Source organism: Corapipo altera, unplaced genomic scaffold, assembly GCF_003945725.1.
Source record: "Corapipo altera isolate COAL_440 unplaced genomic scaffold, ASM394572v1 61, whole genome shotgun sequence".
Taxonomy (NCBI): domain Eukaryota; kingdom Metazoa; phylum Chordata; class Aves; order Passeriformes; family Pipridae; genus Corapipo; species Corapipo altera.
In genome coordinates this window covers 6,152,750-6,175,008 of record NW_020884910.1, presented here as the reverse complement: position 1 = coordinate 6,175,008, position 22,259 = coordinate 6,152,750, and the positions used below count along the sequence as shown (strand labels likewise).

At 36.6% G+C, this 22,259-nt stretch overlaps 1 protein-coding gene across 12 annotated transcripts in view; it reads left to right on the top strand.

The window, feature by feature from the left end:
• Positions 1 to 22,259, top strand: part of SPAG17 (sperm associated antigen 17) — a 97,755-nt gene that overhangs the window by 10,640 nt on the left and 64,856 nt on the right. For all 12 annotated transcript variants that reach the window (XM_027653304.1, XM_027653310.1, XM_027653309.1 and 9 more), the window contains exons 4-6: positions 11,421 to 11,552; positions 14,544 to 14,703; positions 16,863 to 17,057. In XM_027653304.1, the coding sequence (XP_027509105.1) occupies positions 11,421 to 11,552; positions 14,544 to 14,703; positions 16,863 to 17,057 (487 nt within the window). The remainder of the gene's footprint in view (positions 1 to 11,420; positions 11,553 to 14,543; positions 14,704 to 16,862; positions 17,058 to 22,259) is intronic.

Below are 22,259 nucleotides of genomic sequence, written 5' to 3'. Positions count from 1 at the left end.
GATTGATCATGTTGCCACACCATTAAGATCCTGCCTTACTGGGCAGAATTTGCTCCTGAACATTCACGTAGATTCTATGTGCAGTTTGTGCATTCAAAGCTCTCACTGCAGCAAAGATAAAAAAATACCAGAACACAGGGTTGTGAAATGTTCTGAGAGGAGAGTTTCTATCGTCACCACTTACAGTTCTCTCTGTGGCAGGATTCAAGAAACTGTCATTACCACAAGTGCACATTCCTTTCTTAGGAAGCCTGTAAATGAGATCCTTGATGTTCAGTGGTCTTTGAACGTATGACATGTACATGTGTGTGAATTTGGAACTAATAATGTGCATAGTAATGTGGTTATCAAAGGTATTAATAGTAACATTGTTACGCATGTCATTGGTCTTGCACTTTGCATCTACTGAAATGCAGGGGTTTTTAATAAATCTCAGTGCAGCAGTCTGCAGTGCCTACAAGTCAGGAAACTTTAACAAACTGCTCATGATATATTGCAAGCTAATTATATATCATATTAAAATAATTCCTATTGTTTGTTCTAAGTTATTTCCCTTCAGGGTTTCTATCATCTTACTGTATTTTATTTCATATCACTCTTAATGTACAAAATGAAGAGGATCATAGCAGGGTTTATGCATATGTAGCTAAAAAATTTCCAAATCCAGGAGAATTAAGTGTCTAACACCTTTTCTGACCATTATATGACTTGCTGGGGGTAGGAGTCCTGATTGGTAATTTCAGCATTTAATTGAATGATGATGGGCTGATTCTGTCATAAAGATGCTGTGGAAATAATTTTTTTCCTTACACATGGGAGGGAGACTGTTAATGCTTTCTGTAAAATATCAACAGATTTCATAATTTGTCATGTACAGTTTTTCCAACAGACAAGACCTGAAACTAAAAATATATGCATTTTATAAGCAAGGTATGTATCTTTTATTGTTATATACCTGTTTGTTTTGTCAGTTTTCTATTAATGTTAATAATATCATGTTTTGTCAGTTTTCTGTTAATGTCACGTGTCATGAAGGTACTTTACCACTACTAAATAAGATGGTGTTTTAGTTTCCAAAGTTTAAATTTTGAAAGTCTATTCAAGGCTTAATTTTCCACACTAGATTGTTCATGATGCTGATTTTTTTTATTTTTTTTTTCCCCTTAAAAATTCTGGTGAGATTGAGTTCAGGGGCTGTGTGGATTGGAAGGATTTTTTTTTCTTTTTCTTGTTAAGAGTTATTTCCCAGTTTTGTTGGATTCACTGGGACCGGGTCAAGAAAGTTGCCTTTATGTTATCCAGGAAATTCTGAGAAGGAATTGTGTCCCATACTAGTAAGGGAACAAGCTGAAGCTGGGAAGTAGTACCAAGGTGATTATGAAAGAAGATGGATCCTCATGTAGCCCCTTCATTTGAGAAGACTGGAATTAGATGGTGTTGCTGGAAGTGGACAGTGGAGTAAGAGTCATGGCCATGAGAGAGAGAGGGATGGAAGGGAAAGAGATGTAGAAGAGTTTTGTGATTCTGTCATATAAGCCAAGATGCTTTGGATAAAGGGTCATGGAAAGATGCAAAAGGAATAAGTGCCAGAGACAAGAGCACTTTTTGTTTGGCTGTGGATCCCAGAGTGTTACTTTCAAAACATGTCCTTGAAGCCAGGAAAACTAAAATCTTATAACCATCAGCATCCTTCCATGCTGTTCTGACTCATCTCTGGGACAAGTCATCCCATGTACCCAAAAAGGCTTGACTGGAATTAAAAATGTTAATCTTTATTCCACTCTCTGTCAAGAATTAATATATTAAGTTTGGGTTCTCACGAGAAGGCTCCTACCTATAGTTGTCAAACTGAAAAATATAATCAGATCAGGTGCCAAATCCAAATCATATCCCATTCTCATCCTAGAATCTTGTGAGACTGAAGCAGAATAAAGCAGTTGTAAATAAGTATTTTCCAGCTCTTAATCTATGGCATCTCCTGCATTTTGAGGATAGGAGGCAGCATGAGGAGTGTGTGCCACACTCCAGTAATCCTTGCTAGACTTATGATTCCACGAGGGCAAGTATAGGTGAATACATGTTAGAAAAACTCCTGGGCATAGCGAATTTGTGTGTGTGTGTGTGTGTGTGTATATATGCATATACTATCTATTATTAATATATATAAATAAAAACAAGTCTAAGGAGTAAATTCACCTTGCCCTAGGCTCTGTATAGTGTGCTGAGGAAGAGTGAAAGCATGCTTTAAATAGAAAAGATGGGTACAACCCAGGGGAAGTGGAGTGAAGTCTGTGACAGCAGCAAATCCCCTAACTTGCAGGAGGTGAGAGGAGGAGGTGATTGAAAAAGCATTTGTATTAGAAAGGAAAAGGTAAATGGACTGTCTAGGCTTTGGACCTCAAATGTAGTGGAAGTGTAGTTGAAAGTGTCCGGCAAATTATTTTATTTGTCTTGGTTTTTAAGCCTACCTGTCTTTAGTGATGCCTTTTTTTCTCCTCTTTATCTTTCATTCCCCTGCAAGATCACAGAGCTGTGAAAAAGCTGACTCAATGCACTCTGTGTTTTTCTCAGTCTAGGCTAGGAAGGGCTGGTGTTGTAGGCTTACATTCTTACAGTTTACACTGTTCTACCTTACAAGAATTATGTCATTTCTCTGAGAGGTAACTTTTATTGTTAGGTGTAAAACTTCTGACTTGTTTTTCAAGTGTAAATCTAATCCGGTTTTTCAAGAGACCGTAGTGAATACTACAAAATTAAATATATATATATATATATATGCACAAAATAAGATCACTAAATTGTTTTGATTTTTCTTTTTGAGTGAGAAAGGCTACTGACAAAATTTCTAAACACTGTAACCCAAGAGTTGGATTTCTTACCAGTGTTGCTGTCACCAATTTCTTTTATGTTCTATGAAATTAGTAGATAGATAGATTTGATTGGCAGAAGAGACTACCGTGACCCATAGCACAGGTCACAGTATTTTTTGTCAAAAATTATCTGTATATTGAAATTTTTTAAATCAAGATTGGATTTTTTTTCTAAATGGTTGAAAACAGTTGAGAATATGCTATGATTTAATTTCTTTATCAGGAAGATCTTTCTTGATAAAATATACTTTTAATATCACTGAAAATTTATTTTTTAATGGATGACTTCTAGCCATGTTTAATAAATTAAATAAAATCTTGCAATTAATCTTCCATTCTCTGTGTTGAAGCTTTCAGACTGTGTTCAAATTTTCCCTTAACTTTTTCTCTTTATTTAACAATGTGTAATAAATTTCTTTGGGTTTTTTTTTCAATTCTTAAGTATGTGAATCTTCTCCAACAGACATTTACAAGTCACTATTTTTATTTCATTGTGGACACCCAATGGACTTCATGTTTTTGTTGAATACATGTCAAATACAATCAAATACAAGCATAACATAATGGATTGCTTCCTGTTTGATATATCACTGTATACAAATCTGAAGATTGCATAAGTTATCTTGGCTGCTGCCTTGCAGAGCTAGTTTTGGATCAATAGGCTCATCCTTGACCAATGAGTCCTTCACAAAGTTACTGGTTTACAGGTGCTCCAACCTGCAAATTTGGCCTGTTTTCTTTCTTCTGAGATTTAAGCCTTGTAATTTAACAAAACCTAATCATACTGCGTTTTGCACTATACTAACTACATTAACCAGATTTCTTTGTATGAATGAGTTTTCTGCTACATTCTGTATATCTCCCATGGTTATTATATCTTTTGGAGATTTTATACTTGAAGAGGTTATAACATTTCCCAGATCACTGACAAACTTAAATATTCTCAGTATGTTGTATGCTTCTAACTCCACAAGAAACTCACCTGCTGGATGATGACTCTTTGTAACTGCATTTTTAGATCTGTCATTTAATAAGTTTTAATCTTTGTCATCATTTTCTACATCAATATTCAAAGAATACATAGGAAATTCTGCTTTATACTCAATCATATTTCCCATTTAAAATAGAATTGCAGTCTTGCCATAGAAAACTATTCTCTTTGTGAAAAGGCCACCTTATTTTTTTTCCCAAAAAGAAAATGATTGAATTGATAATTATTTTACTCTCCTTTTATTTATTGTTTATTGAATCCTCCATTAGGACATTAAGGAAATATCTCCTCTGTTGTTCTGCAATGGTCAGCATTACGTTGCCAGTACATATGTTATTCTAACTTCCCTTTTTTAAGTGTTGGTGTGATGTTTGCTTTTACTTACTTTAAAACTGCCCTTGTTCTCCAGGATTTGGTTAAAGTCAGTATTCATAATCCAAAGAGCTCCCCAGCTACCTGTTTTAATACTTTGATTATGTTGTCCAGGTCTACTAGTCCAGCCAGGGTCAACCCACTACATGTGGCAAGGAATGTTTTCACCCAAGTACAAGCTCTTGTGAGTTGTCTGGCATCTGAAGAAGAGCAAACTCAGTAGTAACCGGGATATGTGTCACTAAAGAAAAAGGTTTGAAAAATAATGCTAGACAGGAATGTTTCTAAGGAAGCCTTTTGGTATCTTGTGGAAACATATAATTAAAAATGGCATATATTTGTGGAAGTATATAGGTTTTGACACACCACCATCAGAAAGATTAGGCTTTCTCAAAAGTACAGATAGTCATTTTAAAACCAAACCTTCTCAGTCTGTGTGTCAGTAGAATTCTATTTTATAATACAAGTTAGAAAGATTTTGTTTTCATTCCATTAGAATGAAATTAATTTTAAAAACTATAAAATGGAAAAACTCAGGACCCAAAACTTATCTGATGCCATTGTTTTCATGAAAGGGTTTGACACTAAAAACAACTTGGACAGCCATGCTGAATGGTCAGAAGGATAGAAAGATTTATTTTTATTTTTATTTCCCATACAAAGCAAAATAAATACTGCACTCTTAAATGCCGTAATAAAATGGAGCAGTTCTCCAGTCAGCCTTTGTCAAGTGGTATTGTGTGGATGCAAGTTAAGAGAATTTTATTGCAGAAGGACTTGGCAGGATATGCAGAGGTTTAAAGCTCAAGAAACACTTGGGAATTGTTAAATGAATATGCCTTTTAGGGAGGTACTGGCTTCAGGGAAAGGTAAGGGACTTTCAGTCCTGCTGTGGGCATTATCTACTTATCTGTTTTCAGCTCTTTTCTATCTCTTACCAAGCTTCTGCCAGTTTGGAGTACAGAATATAGTACGATCCCACTGCATGAGGTGGTACATTTACCTGAGATACTCAGTGTCTTGTCTTCTGAGGAGAGTTTAAGTACTCTGCCTCCTGGGTCCAAGTATTACTTAAAAGGATGTTAAGGAAAAAATTTGTTAGCTTATGTTTAGCATGTCTTTACATCAGCCTTTGCCATTGTCAGAGCATCTGATGTACCTGCATGATCAAGAGGCCTGTGTAGTCCTTTGAGTTATCAAATTATATGCCTTCCATTTGGATTTATTTGTTCCATGAGACTGAGCTGTTGTTGCTCGAACCAATCAGTCCTATAGATTGTAGTTGTTTGCAATATTTCTAACGTATCTCCAGTTCAGTATTCCTTTCCAGGATCAATGTGCCATGTTAAGAAGTACAGGATTTCTAAATGCTAAAACTGGGGGGGGTGAAGGCTTGAGCTCTGGCAGGAAAACAGTCTGTGTCTTCTAATTTTCCATTTCCTAAAATCTGAGAGGTCACGTTCTATTATTTACATGAGACAATTGACATGTTAATTTAATTTCAAAATAGTGACTCTAATTCTAGGATTCTAGAAACATGCATTATTATTGTACTACTGTTACTTGTAATTATTTGGCTTGAGGACATTCATAAAACTCAAGTTGTTGGTGATTTATTTTCTAGGAGAGAAGATTGATACCTTTTGCAATTCATCTACCTATTTAAAACTTGCTTTAGAATATTGGTGAGATCTTGGTTTTGCTTCCAATTTACAAGATTTCCTGCATACATGCAACTTGGTATAAGATTTTCTGCTTTTTCTGTGCAGGTTTTTTTGAAATGTCTCTGTAACTAGAGAAAACATCATTTATGTCTGTAAGAATGTCATCCTTGAAGTGGTAGAGGAATCCTCTGAAGGAGCCAAAGGAAATGCTGTCCGCTGTTTTGTTGCCTTCAGAGTTTTCAGATGACTGTAATTGGTTCATTAAGGACAATAGAGAGTGTGAAATTTTTTTCAAGTAAAGCAATTAATCCCAGAATCCTTTGTCACCAAATAAAAAACAAGCAAACAAACAAACAAAAAAGAAATGAAAAAAAAGCCCAAAGCCCTCTTGCAAAGCTAGACCAAGGTGTAAAGATCCTGCCTAGTTTGTGGTGCCAAGCTCACAAGGCCATTGAGACTTGCTGACCCGAGAGTTCTGAGGTTCCAAGAGGCTTAGAAAGCTGTGGCAAGATGTAGCTGGATGAGTCCTGCCAGCACAAGGGTTAATGAGGTAACTTTGCTTCTTAAATCTTTTTGTTCCGCCTCTGATTGGGTTCTCTTCCTAGCCAGATGCAATGTTAGAGAAGCATGACTAAATCCTTTAGCTTTGTAGTGTTCATTGTGTGGATTCATTTGGCTGAAATTACTGGAGACAATTTACTTCTCAGAAGCATAAAATATTCTACTCTATAATGGAAAGATTTGCTGGGCAGATTCATAACACTGAAATGTAAACATTTCAGTATTTGATCATAGCAATGTATCTTTTCATCTGAGCAGATCACATCTGTCTGATCACAGCAGACAGGCCTGTTTTCTCTTTTTAAAAATGTCTAGGTTCTGTAGTTCTTCAGAAATCACTTAAATGCCATTTCAACTATTGCCACCAAATCAGAGTGTTAAAAGAACCCAGATATCTGAAGGTTGCAGGAGAAAACCTTCCCTATGCATAAAACTCCTCCTTCCTGAAATAGCAATGCTAATGCCTGATCTTTCAAATCACTGGATATTTGTATTGTATCTTACTTCCCTTAAAGTAGTTTGGTTTTTTGGTAGCAGTTAGTGGTCAGGAAGGTGACACCATGGTAGGTAGGAGTCATATCATAGATGGTGAAAGCTCCTGTAATAAAGACGAGGCAAAAAGTCATCTGAATTTTTATGTAATGTGTTTTCTCATTTTTACTTAAATTAGATTATTTCACCATTTATATCTTCCTTAAAACATTATTTAGGTACTAAATAATAAACATAAACAGCACTAGGTAACACTAAGAAACAGAACACTGTACATATGTGAAGAAGTTCTCATTCTGCACTGCTGAGCCTAAAACAGTTAAGATACCCCCTCAGGTTGCACATTTTCTGTAGAGAGAGCTTTAAAGAACAGACCTTCTTACAATGGATATTCCTAATAGGTTATTCCTAACCAGATCAAGCTGTGTTGTGTTTTGGCAAAAAACAGACTCACTCATACGAGTGACAAGTTATTTTTCGAGAGTACAAGCAGCCATTGCTGCTGCTCTGAGAATTATTCTCACAGCAGAAAGGCAGATATTTAGTACATGAACAGAATTCATATTTGCTCAGTATTGCTTAATTTTAGTGTTTTTATTGGAAAATGACTATGAGGGGTAGAAGGAGTCATCAAATCCACTTTAATTTTTTTCATTCTCTAGAGTACATATTGATATAATCTTCATTGAGTAACAAAGATTATTCAATTGGCTTAGCTAAAGTTTTACAGTCTGTTCAGATATGCAATTGATTTACTGATTTATGTGAGTCCTTAAGCTCTGTGTGAATTGAGAGTCATTAATTCACCAGTGAAGGATGATGACTAAGCAAGTGACCTTTTGACATCATAGGTGGGAAGAGCTTCTGAGGGATAAAATGAAATTAGGTGAGTGGTCTGATAGTAGAAACTGATTTGTTTTTCAACACACTGTAGGTGTGATCTGAAAAAAAGTTGTTTCAGTTAGCTCAGATCCTTCCTTGTATTCTTTCAGAATGATTGATTGTAGTATGCTGTAGTCAATGAAATGACATTGGCAGATTCAGAAATATTTAGTAGTATGTGTAAAGAAATCTTCTTTGGACAAAAAAAATTTATTGATACGACACATGCAGCTTTTTTTTTCCCTAGTTCATCTTGAAAGTTGCTTATGAAGGATTCATGTTACTTATGGCAGATTGTAATAAGTGAAGATAGCTTTTTTCCCCTGTTTTTATTACTTTGTTCAGGAAAGTACATCTGAACAGTAATTAACAACTTGGTTGTGTAATCCATATAGCCTCTTGACAGATGACTATCTTGCTTCAAATTTACTTAAACTGTGTCAGCTGCTAAGGATTTTACCTACTGAGGAGTTCTTCAAGGAACTATTATATTTCTTTGGGAAGAGATATATGTGATAGTTTGAATATCACACAGGTTCGAGAACCAGAGGGAAGACAGGGCTTTAGAAAGCTCACCCTGGATGTGGGAAAGCTACATTATGAAGTTGGCTGACCACTGTCCATAGCAAGCAGTGCTACTACTTCCAGGTAGTAGTAAAGCTGTGAAAATTAATAATGTAATTTATCCTTTTGAAAGATTTTCCGATTATGATTTAGCAGCCACAATGGTTCTGTATATTGAAAAAGAGGTATTTCAAAGAAAGATAACATAAGGACTCTGGCTTTAAATGTTTCCCTAACTTGTAAGACCTATCTCCTCTCTCAATGGCGCTGACATCTGCCAATAGTATAGTGTTACTTACAAGCACTCATGTGGTGTTTGAGTGGCTTGAAATACATGCCCTTTGCACCAGGCAGCTAAATCTCTGCGTGGTTCATACTGCCACCATATGAGATCAAATACTGCATCACTGAAGCCTTTCTGCACTTCACCAATGTGACCCCTGCTGTGTGAGGAATGCTAAGTTTCCTCTTCCTTTAAAGGAAAAGAGGCCCTACCTAACTTTGTCCATCCAAGTTTCCATGGTTTCTCACGTAAGAAAAACGTCATCACTGGTGGGATGAAGCATAGCCAATCTGTAATGAATCCACTTCATAGTATCCAAAAAACTTCCTTCTGTATTCCTACCAAATCTTTGTCCTCAGCTTTTTTTTTTTTAATTAAGGCTCTATAGATTCTTAACATTTATGCCAGGTGCCTGCATAACTCAGAGGACCACAGATGAAGTAAATATGGATGTGTAATAAATTTAATTTCTTTTATCTGCCGTGCATGGATTGATCTATGTTCTGTCTTTTGCAGTAATGAAGGATTGTTTTTAATTTCCGTATCTAAAAGCAGATTTTACATTTCTGTATGAAAAACTATTTGCTTTCTTTGTATTGCCAAATGTATTGTGCTCATTTTTTCTTTGTCTTCTTTGTCTGACCTCTCTCCACAGTCGTGGGATGTACTTCTGTTAAACAGTTTGGTTTATACTTCTCTACCAGCTCACATAAGAAAATTCGTCCTTCCTACCCCCTCAGGAGTTGTCCAGCTCACTACAGGGCTTGGTCAAGTCTCTTCATTTCTTCATTCTCTAACTACAAAATAAGAATAATCATGATGCATTGCTTTTGACTGGTAAAATGCTTTGAGCTTCTCAGGAAGAATGTATTTTAAGAATCTAAGCGCTTTTTTCTTCTTCCATGAACAATAAATCAGCAACTGCCATTGAGATGGGTTACTATATATACACTTCCAAGAATCCTTCCAGAATCCCTTGAGAAGCATCACTTTCCATAGGCTGTTAACATCTATTCTGCAGAAAAAAAAACCTATATGAGAATTTTTCTCTCTGAGAGAAATTGCTATGATATTTCCTCAAAGTATCTTTCTTTCAGAGCGCATATTTGTGTGGCTAGCTCTGAGTGACTATTTTTTGTTGGAATGACTAGTAGTTTCTAGTGTGCCTACTGTCTGTGAGATTTTTAAAGTCTTGTTCTTAAGAAATCCTTGATTTTCTGCTGTGACTCAGAAGTCAGTGGGTATCTTTTCAGAAGCCTTCAATGGTTGACTTGTTGAGATAGTAGCCAATAAGCAGTCTTACTTTGAATATGAAACAGTAGAGCAAAAGTGATCTTAATCATGACATATCTTCTTTTGTGTATGTTAAGGAGATAACCAGGTTTATTTGTGGTGGAGGGAAAGGATTGTTTTGGAAGGATTTTTAAATGCGTATGTTTTGTTTTGTCTCCCTGTTACACGATTCAGGAAAAAAATCAGAATTTTAAGATATTTTTTTTCTGTACTTTCCTTTCATTTGTATAAAACAATAATTCAGTGTATAATAATCTGGATTCCATTTTGGCTTTGTTTTATTCAGAGAAGCATTTTTAGTGGCTACGTTTGCTTACCTAGGTTTTACTTGAGAAGTGAGAATTTCTAAACTAGGCAAGCAGCTATGAAAACTCAAAGCTAATGGTGGTGTTTGCATTAGACAAGACACAGTTCAGTGACATGCAGTGTGCACCTTCATTGTCTGAATATTAGCAAGCAAAATTGACACCATATGTGCCCAACTGTAATTGCTCCAAGAGGGGAAAAGAGAAACATGTCAGAACATTTGAGTAACACCTAATTCAGCCCATGGTTATAAATAAAGCTGATGGTTGCTTAAAAACAAAAGTAGGAAAATATTATGGTTATATTATTCCTCAACAGCGCTTCCTACATAGGTGAACTTTATTACAGGGACAACACAAGTGAAAAGAAACATATAACAACTTTTTATGGTATTTTTATGTTATTTTATTTTTTTCGCAGTAAATAAAGTGGTTATGAGGCTCCAAGGAAAACGGCCCAGATGTTAGTGAGTTGTATGAAATTTAGTGGAAACAAGCTGTAAAAAACATAGTCATAAAACAGCCTGTCAATGCCACACATCTGGACAATGCAGCTGTATGTTCCTGCTGCTGTCATCACCCTAAGAAAATTCAATAGCCTTATTTCACCCCAATTAGGCTGCATACCAACAGAATCAGAATTACACAGGGAGGGGGTGTGTTTTTACCAAGACAGACCCTCTCAAATTCCCTTCAAGAAGTTTTTATCTTTCATTCAGAGCTAGTGCCTCAGACACTAGTCACTTTGTAAACAGTACTCCAAACTATTCCCCTTGATCTGCTGTTACGTGCTTTTTAATTTATTACTTTATAATAAGTAGTTGCTCAACGTTCCTTCTTTGTTTAAAATCTAAAAAAATTTACATTTTCCTGTGAGAATTCTGTGTCTATTGATTTTTGCATAAATTGTGGAAGTTTTTTCTGTTCTAGTTTTATCTCATACTATAGCTGATAGGACTTCATTTGAGGTCTTCAGAACCAAAGAATAGCTATGCATCTTACTGATACATTGTTTTTCTGGAAGTGTGGCCATTTTGACCCACACGTTGTACAATGTGTGTATTTCATTTCATCATTCAAAGTAAAGTGTGTGTCAAATGGAGTAATAGTTTTGTTGTGGGATTTTTTTTTTTCCCTCTGCAGGTAATAGAATTAGCCAAAGCCATTCTGGATGGGGGTGCAGAAATTCCTGTTACACTAACTGGAAAGCTGTTGAAATTTCAACTGCTTTGTCTCAAACAGAAGGACCTTCAGAGAAGAGAAGCTGAAAAGAAGGTACATCAGTATGCCTTAGGGAGGATGCTTAATTAAGTTTTTGAAGACACTTCTAGTGTTGCTTCCATAAATTCAGCTTTCTTCTCATGTTTGACTTCGCAGAACTGTAATTGAAGAGAAATGCGACTAGAAATATCTTTTTAAGTTAATTAGATTTTGTGGATGAAGCTGTCAATTACTCAAATGCTAGTGAGAAAGTGAAAAAAAAAGAGAAAATAAAAAATACTATGCAAGAACTCTTTGCTAGAGTGAGAGCTAGTAATGGCTTAGCTGAGTCTTAGATCCAATAGCAAATAGAGCTACAAACTGGCTTTATCTGAATATATCTCTCCTGAAGTAAAGGTAGGAGAGGTTGTTACTTGAGAGGTATCTAGGATAGAAGCACTATGAAGAAGTTATTGTTAAGAATCTCCTCTCTGAAGGGAATTTGGAGAAATTATCTCTTCCCTCCTCTGGCACTAAGGCAGAATAATATTTTCATAAACTATTCCTGGCATATATTTGTTGAACCTTTTCTTAAAACTTTCCACTGCAGTGCTTTTGCTTTTCAGTAATTACTGCTGAACTGTCTCTGCAAGGGACTTGTTTGGAAAAGGTTTCTGGTCTTATCAACCGTAGTCTTGTTTAAACCTTTTACTGCTTCACTTCTCACTGGGTATGGGGGCAATAGTTCTTACCCTGCATTCTATGGAAATCTATTACATATTTAACTAAACAAACTCAAATATATGTTGTGGTTTCTAGTTTTTGATTATGCATGCTCCTCCCCTTTGAACTCTCTCATAATAGTACATATTTTGAAATCTGCTTCTCAGAACTGAGTACTACATTTTCCAGTGTTCCCAAAACTTGCTTCCATATGTCCTCCAAGATCATCACTAGCTCCAAGATTGCCTCAGTCAAATTGCTTATGTGTTCTAGGAGGAATTTCACCAAGCTTGCACAGAATCACAGATCAGTTGCTTTTTAATATCTTAAAGTTGTCAGTGGTACCTTTCAACAACTTACTGAACAGTTGATTTCGATACAGTCCTTTTCGAGCAAACATTCATACAACTGAACACCATTATCAGAGAGCTGTATAATTGCTGCAGTAAATTTACCCTGTTAATTATCAAGAACTGTAGTGTAAAGTGAGATGACATGGAGACCTGAGCAGACTATGCATGTAAAAGACGCAAGAAGAAAGCAGTTTAATGGATTTTGTATACTTGAAAAGTCTGTAAATTTTTTTATCAACAATTCTATTTGTGGGAATAGTTGGTGGATGAAGTATAGCACACAACCACAAGAACATTAAATGCTAGATGATTAAATTAGAATTTTGTCCTGTTCCCATAGGAGACTACTGATTAGGAAATGGTAACATAAGACACATAAATATATGAATAGTATGAGAAAATAGTGTCTTTTCAATCTGAAGAGAAATTGAGAGGCTGAAGCTATAGAGCAAATTATTTATAGTGAATCAAGAAAAAATTACTTTTCTTGTCGATACTAGTCAATTCTCATAAGTAAACTTTAAAACAAAAATTTTAAGTTTAAAGATTGGGCACTTCAATATTAAAATGGAATCTTTGGCTTTGATTTGGCAAGATTAGTCTTTTAACTTTAATTTTATTTCCCCGGTCAAGTGATATTCTTGGTTAGAATCTTGGCAAGTCCAGAAATGTCTCTGCTTATTTGAGGATGACTTAAAATTATGCAGATGCAATAGATGAAGTTGATTATGAACTTTGTGGCCTGATGATCATATCTTCTGTTTGATGTGTTCATCAGCTTAGAATTCAAAGAAGTACTATCAAAATTTTTTTTGTTTGAAATGTCCGAAGTGGAACAAATTTAAAGGAAAATAATGAAAGCCTCCAAATCCTTAATTTCGCAGTGCAAATAGTTTCAAGAACCTGTCAAAGGCATTTGTAAATTTTACAGAAAGGGAATGCATGAAGGAAGGGAAAAGCAGGAAAATATTCTCTACTTTGATTTTGAATTTGAAGTAAATACAACTTCCACAGCTTGAAAGTCTGCTTTTCATCTGTATCTAGGGAAAGCAACTGTGTAGAGTTAACTGCCCTTTCTCATTTGCATGAAAGGCTTTTCTCATTGCTTTAATAGCTACTAAAGTGACACCAGCAGGATTGTAACTGTAAGTTAAGTTAATACATTTTTATTTTATTTTATTTAGCTTTATAATTATGAAATGTCATTTTTACATAGTTTGGATGTAGTACTTCTGCTGGGTAAAAATAAAGTGGAGGCTTTCTCGCTCTACAACATCTCACTTTACCTTAATATGTTTTGGATTAATTTAATTTTAGACTGACTCTGGACTTCATGGATTTATAGTGTTAGGTTCAGGGATACTTACAAAATCTTTTTTTTTCATCCTCTACTCTTAAATTACCAAGCAGAGCTTAATGTAGATGGTTTTGTTTGAAAATAATGAGAATGGCTGAATAATATCCTGTGTGAAATGAGCACAAGACTCTTGGTTCTAGTTCATAGTAGACAGATATTTACATCAAGTAAAAATAGCGCTGGTACCATTTTACACCATACTCAAGAGTGGTAACAGAGATGTTAAAGACTTAACAGATACTGAATTTTTGCCTTATTTCCCTTAAGTCCAAGGAAGGGTTCTGGCTGATGCAAGTGCTGTATTGGCAGTAACTAAAGCACAGTGATTCTTTACTCATCTTTTTACCCGTATGCATTTTGTTAGTTTGGTACGTATAATGTCTGACTAGCTCTTGCAGTTCCTTTTTAATGTGAAGTCTTAGTACTATGATTGAGTAAGAATATAATAAACTAAATGTTGTATTCGAGCAGCATAAAGCAGGATGTTCAACACAGCTTCACCACGTCAACGTTATAGTGGCTGAGGGGGAAAAGTATTACAATAAAAAAATTGAATCACTGAAGTTTTACAACCGTCTGACCTTTGTTCTGCGCAAAGGCTGCAATGACAACTTTGTTTATTCATCTTGTCAGGCAGAACAGCAACAAAAAGAAAAAGAAAAAGCTAAACCTCCTGACAAGGCAGCTGAAAAAGAAAGTAAAGGAAAAAAATCAGCAGCCCCAGCCGCTGCTAAAAAGGACACCAAATTGAAACGACGACAGGGAGAAGTGGAAGAGAAAGACCAATACATTGGTATGTAAAAAATGCAGATGAAATTACTAGAAGTCTTGCAACCTAGCTTTGGAGTACTTTGTTTTGTCCACGTTTAAAACTCAAGATCTATTTGCCAATATCAAAACATTGCTGCTTCATATTTGAAGAGGGCACTGTGTTTTGCTCAGTGTTAGGATAGATTGTGCAGTCCAAGAAATAAAACTTAGATAAGATACATGTAGCATGTCAATATCAAAATGTTTTAGCATATGTAACACCCAAAGAAAGTAGCTAAACAAGTCCTACAGAAAACCTTTCTTGGAGAAAGATTTCAGAATAAGTAGATGTAGCAGTATCTGGAGGTGGCTTTCTTCTTGTATTATAAAGTATAACAGACTGACAGAGTTGAAAACCCTGTCAATGAAGAAATTTTTCGTAATATCTAGTCTAAACCTCCCCTCTTTATATTTGTTTTAATATAGCTGTATCAAGAAAAAGAAAAAAAAACAACCATGCCTTGAACTCAAAGACAGTCTGTATCTGGTGGTTTTGGTAGCTAACAGTCCATTCCTAATACATTATCACCTTTTTGAAATTAAATATTTCTGCTTTTGAGTAGTCTAGAGATTACTTGCATTGATGTCTTTCCTCTTTTGAGTATGGACTAGTCACTGATAATAAGAACTGACTGATTATTATCCACTTGTCATGATTATTAGCATAATCATAATTATAATTTTTGAATGGCACGCGGTCTTCAGCATGTATGCATTGGAATTTTTGTATCTGTGTAAGTGACTGGGCAGACATCTGGGGTTTTTCTTAGAAATTATTAATATTCAGTAATTGTATGTGTTCATGCCTTTTCTTCCTGCAGTAACTGAGACATCAAATTATGTACTTCAGTTTCAGTGCTAGCAGTTATATAATGGGCTAGTTTTCTTCTGGGTTTGATTTTTGCTTTATGCCATATATGTGCTGGACTCTGGTGGCTGCTTCCTCAGTCAGTCTTTCTCCAAATTTGTATGTTCTTTTATGTTTATCTAATGTTGCAACTGTCAGAGAGCCTGCTGCTCCATGTGGTAGAAGCATTTACACAGTCCTGGCTATAAACCTGAGCACAGGTAGATGTTAGTGTTAGGCTACTTTTTTTTCTCCCTTGGATGCATGAGTCCTATGAGCTGAGGAGTGGCTAAAGGACTTAGATGTGTGATGTATTAGTAGGCATAAGAAAGAATGCTAAAGAGAATATAAAACTGCATTTGGTTTCTAGTGCAGGATAGCCTGCACTAACTCTACATGTTTCAGAATCAATGAAGAGATACAGGCAGTTTCTAATGACTTAAAATAAATAACCATACTGGATGAATGAAATCTTCTGGTACTTATCTTAATACCTATATTTCTCTGTAGACCCCAAAGGGAAACTATACAATAAACTTAGACTAGAGTCAAGCTTCTAGAGGGCTCATTTTTACTTATATAATGCTTAACCTTTTGCTTTGGTAGTGAAATGTTACTTGCATATTTCTACATAACTAATAAGCCCAAACAGAGCAGGCACTCAATGAAACTTCTCATCTGCACTCTAAGATGAATTTAGATATGCCCCTGGCCAGCTAAAAGGACTAGTGTGAGTTAGTATTACCAGCTGATGAGGATTTTGACAGGAAGCACACCTAGTAAACATGAACCTGTTGAGCAGGGAACAGTCAGCAGTGAGTCAGCTCATGCCTGCAGCTAATCCTTTGAAATTATTTTAACTCATGTAATTGCTCATTTAAGACACAGTAACTTAGTCTGTGTGTGCCAGTTTTATACAGGATGAAATAGGATAGCTTAAACTATCATTAGAGCATGTGAGTATGTCCTGACAGTAAACTCCTTAGAGAGAAGCGATTACAGAAATGCTGCTATGACATTCTGATTATAATCAGCTTCTCCAGTTTTTCTCCTGGTGCTTCTCCTAACAATTATTATTTCTGACTTGTATTCTTCCTGCTGTGTTCTAGATGGTTTGGTGCGGAAGACTTCAGTCTAATGCACATAATGTTTTTGAAGTTATATGTAATTTTCCCAATGAAGTTATAAAAGAACTGACCTTTATTTGCATTACTCTATATAGTCAAGAAAAAAATTAATTTTGTTTAGCTGTTGAATGGCCTTGCTCTAATCTGGTTTTGTTGTATTTTGAACAGATGATGAACCAGATGATGGTGCCCATCATTACTTTATAATTTTGGATTTCCACAACCTTCAGCTGTTACCTGTAATGGCTGAACTTGGAATTAACATTTCAAGTGTAATTCAAATTTCTTCTGAGAATTACAAGCCATTGCAGATACACTTGGGAGAAACTACACTTCAAGGAGAGCCTTTAATTTCATCTGAAGGTAATCTGGTCATAAAAAAAAATGTATAGAAAGGAGATAGTTTTATATCCAAGGAAAGACTGTTCCAGCTGTGTCTTTCTCCCTCTCTGTGCCTTGTCTTTGTGCATGCTAATGGTGAGCAGCTGTGTTTACAAGTGCCAAAATGGTATTGCCTTTGATTGGTCACCAAACCAAATGGTTTACCAGTGCAAAAACTGGACAGCAGAAAGAGGGACTGACTAAGTAGGCAGTGTTTGCAGCCATAGTTTTCTCCAGCAGCCACCAAAGAACATTTTATCAAATGTGTACTTCTCCGAATCATTAGGAAGGTGCATTGCTAAGAAATCTTGGCTCATTTGGTAATTTCAAGGAAAGTATACAGCTGGCTACTTTGGAACTGTGTCCCCAGCTACAGAAGAATATTCCACAGAATAATGTCCTGTAATTGTCCTCAGCTGTCCCCAGGCTGTAACACCTCTCTTGAGCTGGAATCCTGGTAAACAGCCAGCCAAATATGTGTCACCAGTGATGTCCAACCATACTGAGCTGCAGTAACATAGCCTGTAGGTTAAGTGAAGTGGTTATTCCCTGTTACTTGGCTCTCATGAGAACAGAGTTTTGAGGAGTGGCTAAAGGACTTTGGAAGAAAAGTCCTTTGGAAGAAAAAAAAGTGGTTGTGATCATGAATGGCCTTTGAAAATTCCAGGCTCCAAAAACAGGGGAAAATCTGGAACAAGATTCTTGATGGAAGGCAATCAGGTCAGGGATTATTTAAGCAAACTGGACATATGTAAGTCCATGGGACCTGATGGGATACACTCAGGCTTACTGAGGAGCTGGCTGTGATGTCACTGCAAGGCCACTGTCAATTACTTTTGAACAAACACGGCAATTGGAAAAGGTACCTGAGGACTGAAGGAAAGCAAGTGTCACTCCTATCTTCAGAAACGGTAGGAAGGAGGACGCAGGAATCTAAAAGCCACCAGTATCTGGGAAGATGATGGAACAGCTAAGCCTGGAAACAATTTACAGGCACTTGAAGGACAAGAAGTTGGTCAGTTGGCATGGATTTACTAATGGAAATCATTCTTAACCAACCTGATAACCTTGTATGGCAATATGACTGTCTTGATAGATGAGGAGAGAGCAGTGAATATTGTCTGTCCTGACTTCAGTAAGACGTTTGACACTGTCTCCTTAGAAAGAAGCTGGATAAGCAACCACTGAATTGAACTGAAAACTGGCTGAATGTCCTGGCCCAGAGGGTATCAGAGGGGATCAGTGGTATGAGTCCTGCTCAACATCTTCGTTAATGATCAGAAAAATTCCCTCAGCAGGTACTCTCATGATACAAAACTGGGAGGAGTGGCTGAAACAGCATGGGGATGTACTGTTGTTCAGAGGGACCGTGACAGGATGGAAAAATGGGCTGGCAGGAGCCTCATAAAATTCAACAAGAGCAAAGTCCTGCACCTGGGAAGGAATAACCGCCTGCACCAGTTTGTGGTGGGGGCTGACTGGCTGGAAAGCAGCTCTGCAGAGAAGGACTCAGGGATGGTGGCACTAAGTTGAATGTGAGCCAGAACTGTGCCTTTCTAGCAAACAAGGCGGATGGTATCAGGGCTGCATCAGGTGAAGGGATTTGAACCTTCTTTTATACTCAGCACTGGTGAGTATAAAACCTGGAGTTCTGTGTCCAATTCTGGGTTCCTCAGTACAGGAGAGGTATGGAGCTACTGGAGAGAGTGCATCAAACAACCACAAATATGTTCAAGGGACTGGAGCCTGGTAATGTTTACTCTGGAGAAGAAAGATACCTGAAGGAAGTGTGCAAAGATAAGGAAGCCAGGCTCTTTTCCATGGTGGTCAGTGACAGGACAAGAGGCAATGGCAAAAACTGAAACACAGGAAGTTTTACCTGAGGATGAGGAAACACTTGTTTACTGTGAAGGTGACTGAATGCTGTCACAGATTGCCCAGAGAGGTTGTGGAGTTTTCATTCTTGGAAGTACTCAATAGCCATCTGGACATGGCCTGGAGAGTCTGCTCTAGTTGAACCTACTTGAGCAGAGGCGTTGTACCAGATGAACCCCCACAGGTTCCTTTCAGTATAAATAATTCTGTAATTGGAATGGAAGACTCTAGCAAGATATAAGTGGGGGTGTGGAAGCTCAGGAGTTTACCCCAGAGGTAGTCAAGCATTGCAATGGGTTGCCTGTAGAGGTTGTGGGATCTCTGTCTTTGGAGATTTTCAAGACTGAGCCTATTGTCTGGGTTTCCTGTTGACCATGTTTTGAGCAGGAGATTGAGGTCCCTTCTGACCTGAATTATTTTAAATCCAAGTCTGAGTCTTGTGATAAGCAAGTGAAAAAAACTGAGTTGGTAGCTCTAATTGTTTATACATGTTTTTTTCGACTAATGTGGTTCCAGTTATAACTGTGCATATTGACTTCCTCTGTGGTGCTGAAAAATTCTTTGTGATGGATTCTGACACTGTTGAGCTGGCATAAGCAGCCCAGTAAATAAGAGGAACTGCATCCTGCAAAGTATATTGGCCAGGAGAGGGGGTTATGAAGGTTGATTATGTTGGAAGGCTGAAGGCTGGGATGGTGTGACTCACTGCCATTCTGACCACTGATGAATACAAACCGTTTACTTATGAGTGTTGTGAAGGGTGAACTTGTCTGAGCATGCTGTTTTTTCCACCCCTTTTGTATTAGCTAACTGACATATTCATACTGCCCCATGGCAAATGCTGCATGTTAGATTGCATGGGCAGTAAGGAATCTGTCCCCAAAGGTGCCAAGGTGAGCTAACACAAGTTGTGTAGATGTAGCCTTTGAGACTTGGGTAATCACAGACCAATGAATGGACTCAGAAGTAATGCCATGTTTGACCTTGTTCTTTGAATAATCTTAACTCTGGGAAGACAATGAGAGGAAAATATAATTTGTAGCTTCTTACAGTTTTTTTAGAATTTGTAAAACATAAGGGTAATGTCTTACTGGGTCTTGAAAGTACAAAGGGCAAAAAGCATGGTTGGTTTATTTTCATTTGATTTACAACACCTGCTGGGGGTGAGAGGGCAGGGGCAGGTTTCCCCAAATATTTCCAAAGTTATCTCTTCTTTATCTTTTATGTATAATAGCAGGAAGACTTTAGAAAATATAGATAATTTGTAAATAAAATATTTTGAAGGGGGAAAATTTTGAATATAGATGACAGCATCTCGTGTAAGTAGTGTTACAGGTAGTAGTGCAAGTTTTTCTCATTACTAAGAAAAGATAGGATGCATAGTAAGAAAACAGCTTGGCTAAACCATGCATTCTTTGTGGACCTCAGGCATAAGGAAGCATTTAAGAATTAGAAATAGTTCAGGTCAATAGGAATGAGAATATATGTTTATTATGAACCAGTTGGCACAGAATTGGAAATGCTGAGACACAAAATGGAATACAGGAGGTGTACTAAGGAAAATATCTGTCTGCTGCTCAACACAGAGGAAGAACTGTAAGGAGGTGGTCCTGAGAAGGCTGACAGTGGTTAATATTTTGGGAGGGCTTTTTGTACCTCTTTCTGTCATGTGAATTGTGGGGGGGCTAATCTGTTGTCACTGCAAATACCATTGCAGACAGGTGATGATTACAACTAACCACAATTAATGCTGATAGCAGAAAGATTCAACTTTAAATTGTGGAGTAATAGCTAAAATAACTGAGTGTAAGACAGAGAACTTTTCAGATCAGCTGATTCAGATTAACTTAAATTGTATTCTACTTAAAGAACTGCCTGCCACTCTCATTTACAATTGAGAACTCATAAAGACCAAGAGAGAATGGAAAAAGAGCTGTGAGGAAGAAGGGAAAGGAACACAGCCAAGGCACTGTAATCTGCTTAATTTCTGTTTCTGGAAAAATACTGGAAGAAATAATTTTTAACCACTTAAAAAAAATGAGGAGATGAGTAACAGCTAGTGTATGCTGTTCAAGAACAAATCATGTCAGACAAGTTTAATTTCCTTATAAAATGAAGTGCTGACCTTCTGACACAGTAGTTGTGTGTGTTGTATATTTGGATTTAAATAAGGATCACATGGCCCGCAGTGAGCAAGGTAGGTCTAGATGAAAGTAAATGTATAGTAGGTGCAGCATTATTCAAAATTCTTGGCCTCTGTAGAGTAACTGTTAAAAGTTTACTATCAAATAGTGGGATGCATGGAGTGGACTTAAGGGACTTGGTGCTGGGTCTGAGACCATTTGATATTGCCATGGGTATTGGAATAATGGGGTGTGATTCAAATGCAAAATATTCTTGACAGTATAGAGAATAATAATCTGGAAAAAACTGACTGTTCTGTTTAATATGGACAATATAGTATGCTTATACATGAATAATTAATTTACAAAGAAAGGCAAAGGAGCACATGGCTGGATTTGAAAGATAAGCTGTCATGCTAATGACACAAATGAACATAAGTTATCAATATCAGTATGCCCCTAAAAACTGAATACCATCTCCAGGTTAAAAAGGAGAGTATGTTCTAAAAAATACCTGAAAAAAATCTTACCACAGAAATCAATGATGAGGTAAGATTTCATAAAAAATATGTGCTAATCAGAAAAATTCCAATGGTAAACAAAAATTTTAAGGATCTGTAAAATTTTTCCTATTGAGTTAAAAAATGAAATTGTTATCCTTAAGTTTGAGAAGGCTGAATGATATAGTGGAGGAATGATAAAAGTCTTCAAACTAGTAAAAGTCTAGGATAGAAAATTAAGAGTTTAAATTGCAATGGGGAAAATGCAGTGTAGGAGGAAGAAACTGTCCACAGGTGAGGTTAGTGAATTCCTGGAGAAGGCTGAGTAGAAGTATTTTGAGTCTTTGAGGCTTTTAAGATTATATTAAGACAAACATAAGATTATATTAAGACATATAATTGTCTTATATTAAGGCAAACATCTGTCAGCAGTGATACAGGTATAGTTAATTGTGCCTTGGAGAAGACATTAATTCAAGTATTTCATAGTTCAGTGGTTTACAAAACAGATAGTGGTTCGTCATTTCAATAATATATGAAGAAACTTTTAGAAGGAAAGCCATTGATCTGTAAATGCAATTATGTTACACAGTTTCTATTATTCTTAGCATGAATACATGAGAATCATGGATTAGGGACCACAGCTTTCATATTCATTTCCTTCCCAGGTATTTTCACCCCCTAAT